Source organism: Charadrius vociferus, unplaced genomic scaffold, assembly GCF_000708025.1.
Source record: "Charadrius vociferus isolate BGI_N301 unplaced genomic scaffold, ASM70802v2 scaffold711, whole genome shotgun sequence".
Classification (NCBI taxonomy): domain Eukaryota; kingdom Metazoa; phylum Chordata; class Aves; order Charadriiformes; family Charadriidae; genus Charadrius; species Charadrius vociferus.
The window spans coordinates 57,782-64,122 of record NW_009646852.1 but is presented as its reverse complement, the minus strand read 5'-3'; the positions used below and the strand labels follow the sequence as shown (position 1 = coordinate 64,122).

General features: G+C 61.7%; 1 protein-coding gene across 1 annotated transcript in view; it reads left to right on the top strand.

The window, feature by feature from the left end:
- PPRC1 (peroxisome proliferator-activated receptor gamma, coactivator-related 1) overlaps positions 1 to 5,937 on the top strand; it is a 9,722-nt gene extending 3,785 nt beyond the window's left edge. The window contains exons 5-14 of the mRNA XM_009894247.1: positions 7 to 343; positions 745 to 882; positions 1,197 to 1,257; positions 1,618 to 1,685; positions 1,834 to 2,632; positions 4,194 to 4,367; positions 4,539 to 4,602; positions 4,852 to 4,973; positions 5,120 to 5,271; positions 5,596 to 5,937. Of these exons, the coding sequence (XP_009892549.1) occupies positions 7 to 343; positions 745 to 882; positions 1,197 to 1,257; positions 1,618 to 1,685; positions 1,834 to 2,632; positions 4,194 to 4,367; positions 4,539 to 4,602; positions 4,852 to 4,973; positions 5,120 to 5,271; positions 5,596 to 5,699 (2,019 nt within the window). The 3' untranslated portion in view covers positions 5,700 to 5,937. The remainder of the gene's footprint in view (positions 1 to 6; positions 344 to 744; positions 883 to 1,196; positions 1,258 to 1,617; positions 1,686 to 1,833; positions 2,633 to 4,193; positions 4,368 to 4,538; positions 4,603 to 4,851; positions 4,974 to 5,119; positions 5,272 to 5,595) is intronic.
- Positions 5,938 to 6,341: the final 404 nt, after the last annotated feature.

Below are 6,341 nucleotides of genomic sequence, written 5' to 3'. Positions count from 1 at the left end.
CCAAAGGCAGCCACAGCTGCTGTCTGTGTCCCTGCAGAGGTGTCCCCTGCTGCTGGCCCTGTCGGAGAGTCCCCTGGCACCCACCCCACGGAGGAGACTGCAGGGTCAGGCAAGGGGTCAGTGGAGAAAGCCCTGCCGGAGCCTGAGACGGCTGCAGGGCAGGAGACGCCCAGCCAAAAATCTACCAGCTGGGCTGTGGCACCACCACCGAAAGCAGGTCGAGAGAGCAGCCTGCCCACCAAGGCACCCACCGCGCGGCCGTGGAGGCACCAGCCGCTCCTCAGCCCGGCGCAGCCCAGCGACAGCAGCAAGGACATCGTGCAAGCCTTCATCAGTGAGATCGGTGAGTGGGAGGGCTGCGGGGCACTGGGCTGAGTGTCGCCAGCCGGCGAGGCTACGGTGCTGCCGGCAGCCCGGGTAGCGGGACCGGTTCCTGGCACTTCTGGGGGCAAGGGTGGCAAAGCTGCTCCCTCAGGCTTGCAGTCTGTTCCCAGCGCTCTGCCAGGACGTGGCCTCCAGTGGATGGTCTGGGCTGGCTGTGCCCAAACTGGTCCCTCCTGGGGCTGTGGAGCCAGGTGCTCCTGTTCTCGCTGCGGGAGACGTGGAACTGCTGCAAGGCTCTGCCGCTGCTTCTCCTCCCCAGCGCTTGTCCTGTCGCCCGGGGAGGATGGGGCTGGGGTGCATCCCTGTGGTGCCGGGAGGGTTTTGGCTGACCTGACTTGCTCTGCTCTCTCCCTGGCCCAGGGATCGAAGCCACCGACCTGTCCAGCCTGCTGGAGCAGTTCGAGAAATCTGAAGGTGCGGATACGGCGTGCTGTCCCCCGCGGAGCTTCCTCCGTACTACGCTGGCCTCCCTGGGCTGCCTGTACTTCCTGTGGTGGGGTGGGACTGGGGGGCCGGGACGCTGCTGCCTGTGGGCTGGTGTTACCCTGCCCCGGTGCTTTGTTTGGGGGGGGGGGGGGTCTCTGCCCCCATTTCCTACTTGGCCTGTGAAAGCGGCTGGGGGTCCCTGCGGCAGCCGAGGGGGTGAGAGCACAGGAGGGAAAGGGGGTGTGCAGGGAGGGGGGTTTCAGGTGCTGTGAAGCCTCTCCTTGGCTGTGTCTGGGGTGCTCTGCATGTCCCCTCATATACGGGGTCCGTCCCCTGCCCTCCTGCCCCAGCTTCCCACCACCCTCACCCACCCGCTCTCTTTTCAGCCAAGAAGGAGGAGGTTCCCCTGCAGCCCCCTGAGGACAGGCGGCCAGCAGGGAGCTCCGGGTGAGTACCAAAACCAAACCCAGGATGGAGCCCGGCAGAGGGCTGAGCCCTGCCTCCAGTGGGGGCATGGGGCATCTCTCAGTCCTGGCAGGGTCCCAACTGCGCTTGGGCTGTGTCCACCGGCCCAGAAGGTGCTGAGCTCCTTGCTGGACTGGGGGCCGGAGCTGGCACTGAGGAGGGAAAAATTGGGGGAAGTGGTGATGGGCATGACTGGGCTGTGCAAGTTCCATCCTTGCAGCTCTCTCAGATCCTCTGTCCCACTGGCCTGGCTGGTGGGACAACTCGGGTGGGTGTCCAGGCGTGGGGACTGGGGCTGGGCTTTGGCTGCTGCATTTGACAAAGCTCCTTTCCCCTTCTCAGGCCCGAGACCCAGCAGGACAGGAAGCCCCCAGATGGCCTGCAGGCCTCTGAGCTGGCCAACGTGGCAGGTAATGCCCGGGGCGAGGCAGGGGAGCCCACCGTGTCCTGGCTGGGGGAGACACCGGGGCTTGAGGGGAGCTGGGCTGGGAGGGAGCCTGGGCTGGGCGGGTTGCAGCAGGGCAGGCTGCTCTTGAAAGCTCTCTGGTGCTCTCGCAGGCCTCACCCCCCCAGCGACGCCCCCCCACCAGCTCTGGAAGCCATTGCCTGCTGTCTCGCTGCTGGCCAAGGCCAAGTCACCTGGGTCCGTGCCCCAGGAAGGGCCCCAGAAGACAGCCAAGCTGATGAAAGCCAAGCCGCTGCCCCCAAGCAAGCTCCAGGGGAAGAGTCCAGCGCCGGCCCCCCCCAGCTCAGCCCCCAGCCACGTCTGCTCGGGAGACCATGACTACTGCATCCTGGGTGCAGCACGGACGGAGAGCAACAGCAGCCCTGGCACACAGCCCCCTGCCGAGGGTGGCTCCCGCTGGAACGTCAAACACCACCGGGACATCACTATCAAACCCATCTCCTCCTTAACCAAACGGACGCTGGACCAGCCCAAGTCCACCCCACCAGCTCCCACCACCACCGTGGCGTCCAGCCAGGAGTCCCTGGGGACAGCCTCCCTAGCTCCCCTGGATTATCGGACTAGCGTCCCCAGTAAGGCCACCGCTGGGTGCAGCAGCCCCCCCACCTCGGTGCTCCTGTCTCCAGCTGCATCCCCCTGCCGGGACCAGGAGATGCGGACTCCTAGTGCCCAGCCCAGCCGTGCTGCTGCCAAGAGGTCCCTGCGCTGCTACCGGAGACCCCGGGACTCGCCCAGCCCCTCTGCCGGCAGCTGGAGGGCTGGCCGGAGCCGTGCCAGCCGTTCTTTCAGCTCCAGTTCAGATGGAGCTAGCGGGTCCTCATCTTCATCTTCATCCTCATCCTCCCGATCCCGGTCACGGTCACTCTCTCCACCACCCAAGCGGTGGCGAAGGTAAGCGGTGGAGCATCTGTCTGCTTACTCTTTGGGCAGTTGGTGGCTGATCTTTTGTGAGGGTGCCCAGACATCTCTTTATGGACCTTCTTGTTGGCTGTATTTGATCTTTTTGTACTTGTGGTCCTTCTGATGTGGTGCCTGGCTCGCAGAGAGTGGGGGAGCTGCTGCCACCCCCTGCCAGTGAGTGTCTGGCTGAACCTCATGTCTGGGCAGGTGTGCCTGAAAAGCCACCACTGAGCCAGGCTTCCTTACTTCTGAAACACCAAGGTATGAGTCCTTGGCTGCACCTTTGCTTTTGGATGCTTTTTCTGGGGTGTTATTGCAGGTATTGGTGTTTTTGCTGTGGTGCTGGTGCAGCCCTAGGCGTAGAAATGAGAGGAGCCACAGTGGAGCCCCCCAGGGAGCTGCTGGAGGCAAGCAGAGAAAAACCTGTCTGGCTTGGCTGCCTCAGGGGCTCCCCGTGCTTCTTATGGAGGTGGCTGCATAGGAAAGTGGGGCGGCTTGGTCTCTGTGGGACACGTTTCTTTTGGAGACCTTGTGGATCTGAGTGACACACAGCCTGTCCCAGCTGGGGTGAGAGGCGCTGGAGTTGGCAAGGGATCCCTCATCCAGATCCCTCCTCCACCCTTCCCTGGGTGTTCAACCAGTTCTGGAGACATCCCAGGTCACAGGGCATGAAAGGCTTGTCCAACCAAGGCCCCTCCATCGGTGGCCAGTAGGTGTGGAGGCTGGAGCTGGACAGGGCATGTGTATAGTGCCATGTCCCAGGGATGTGCAGGTCGGGGGACTTGCCCTGTCTGGCTTATCTTTCCAGCAAATGTAGCTGGTCCTGTGCTGGGAAATGTCCCCATGGACTGTGCCATCCTGACCTGCTGTCCTCCAGGAGAACATGTGGCAGTACCAGGCAGCACACCCCACTCAAGGCCTGCCTTTGCCTGTGGTGGGGACTGCCCGTGGGCAGCATGTTTAGAGAGGGACCCTGCTGCTGGCTGGAGGCAACACAGCTTGATGCCAGAGGGGCTTCAGTCCTGCTGTCCTTAAGCTTTGCCTGGCCTTGCCAGAGAAGCTCTTGCAGGCGGGAGGCTGCAGGCACAGAAGCCCAGCCCTCTCCCAGTGCATGCCATGGCCCTTGGTGTGGTTGGAGGCATGTACAGTCTCCATGCACATGGCTGTTAAATGCAACGTGGATGTGATGGCTCCAGTGTCATCTTGTGCACCATGTGGGGCTCAGCACGGCAGTCCTTGTCCCTCCTGGGCCCTTGGCTGGTCACAGCCATGTACTGCATGTTTGCCCCGTAACCATTTCTTGCTTTTCAGAGGCTGTGCCTGTTGTGAGCCTGCGGTGTTTGGATCCAAGCGGAGCAATATCTCTGTAGTGTTGTTACTTCCCTGACAAACTTGGGCAGAGGTTTTCATAGCCCATCTCATCCTGGGGATGTGTCCTGTCCAAGTTGGGTGCTGGGTACCTCAGGGAGGATGGAGGTCTTTTTCTTCTCCAGTCTTGTGGTGCTGGGCATGGGGAGGGCTCAGCACTGAGATGTCTCTCTCCTTCTCCCAGGTACCGCTCAAGATGTTCCCACAGCTCCTCCTCCCGCTCCAGCTGTGGGTCGTGTGGCAGGTCCCGGGACAGGTCCTCATCCTCGTCATCAGCATCCTCCTACTCATCCAGGTCCACATCCCGCAGCCAGTCCCGCTCCCCATCGCCCCGCAGGAGGAGTAACAGGCGGAGAAGGTGAGTGTGGCCACCCTGCAGGGGTGTGAGCTCCCCCAACCCATCTCCCGGCCTCCTGTGTCCCAGGCAGGTGCGGACCCACTCCTTCAGTATCTCAGTTGTGTCCAAGATCATGGTTTTCTGGCACCCCCATGACCTTGTAGTTTACATGTCCGATTTCTGCCCTGCCAGATACAGTTATGATGCACAGGATCACTACCAAAGGCAGAGGATCCTCCAGAAGGAACGTGCAATAGTGAGTGTTGGATGGGTGGGAAGCTGGGGCTGGAGATTTGGGGGTCCCTAGCCCCTCCATCACTTCAGAAAGCCATGGGCTTTTGCAGTCTTGCAGGCAGCATTGCTGGGAGGCTTTGGCCAGGGCATGGTGTGATGGGTGGTGCTGCCAGGAGGGTGCTCAGTGCAAGGGGTCCTGCTCACCGGGAGGGCTGAGAGATGCAGAGTCCCCCCATTCCCATCTGACATGACGGTGCATCCCTTCCTGCAGGAGGAGCGGAGAGTTGTGTTCATTGGCAAGATCCCCAGCAGGATGACACGGTCGGAGCTGCGGCACCGCTTCTCTGTGTTCGGGGACATTGAGGAATGCACCCTGCACTTCCGCTCCGAGGGGTAAGAGCTGCAGGGACGTGGGGCTGCCCCTCCCCAGGGATGGCTCCTCTCGGCCCTTTTACCGTTCCTCAGGGGGATGGTGCAGACCAAAGGGGGACAAACATACTGCATTGCTGTTGATCTCCTTTCTTCTCCTCTGGCTCTAGGGACAACTATGGCTTTGTCACCTACCGCTATGCCGAGGAAGCCTTTGCTGCCATTGAGAGCGGGCACAAGCTGCGGCGTCCAGACGAGCAGCCCTTCGACCTGTGCTTCGGTGGCCGTCGGCAGTTCTGCAGGAGGAACTATGCTGATTTGGGTGAGTTGTGTGGCCCCCAAGTTGGGGGGGTGGCACCCTGGGTCATCTTTCCTTCCCAGAGGTGTAGGGGTCCCCATCCTTGGGGTCAGTCAGGCTCAGCTGGGCAAGGCCACGTCCAGGGATAGTCCTGCCCCGAGGTGAGGTTGGACGGGGGCTCCCCATCCCTCCAGCACCATGATGGAGGCCAGGTCCAGTCATTCATCAGACCAGCTCTGGATCTGGAGGTCAGCACGTGAAGCGAGATGCGAAGGAGTTGCTGCAGGGATGGTCAGAACAGTGTCAGTGTCCCCATGGCTCACGGCAGCCTCTCCCTGTGTCTTCCAGACTCAAACCGGGAGGATTTTGACCCAGCCCCCGTCAAGAGCAAGTTTGACTCCCTGGACTTCGACACGCTGCTGCGGCAGGCACAGCGCAGCCTGCGGAGGTAGCGGCAGGCGAGGCGGAGCACCCGCCCCCACTTTTATACTCAAAATACAAAAGACAAAAAAAGTATGGAGAGCGAGAGAGAGAGATGGGGTTTTTAAGAAAAAGAAAAAGGAAAAAAAGAAATTTGTTTTATAACCAATATTTAAGGAGGACAGGTCATTTGCCTTTGACCGGAGGGGCCCAGGCGAGTGGCAGCCCCAGGCTTGCCCCAGCCATGTAATAAATGCGGATGCCCAAACAGCAGCGCTGCCTCGTCTCCTCCTTCGTGTGGGCTCGGGCTGTGCCCCCTGAGGACCCTGGGGGCTCTGTGCTAGGATCTGGCCCCATGAGAGATAGCACAGGATGGGGACTGAGTGCAGGACTGGGGCGTCTTGGGAAAGTGGGGCAGGACTGGGGTCACCAAGCCGCTCTGAGGGGTCTGTGGCAGCCCCCAAATGACCTGGCATGGGGTGAGCACCTCTTTGGGGACAGGCAGCGCGGATCCCTCTGACTGTCTCTCGGGCTCTGCTGGAGTGAGGACTCTCCACCCGGGCCCTGAGGCACCCGGATGGGTTTTGGGGCCACCTGCACCTCCCGTGGTGGCCACAGAGGGGCAGTGCAAGATCCTCCTCCACCGCCGCTCCCTGCTGTGGGCTGGGGTACAA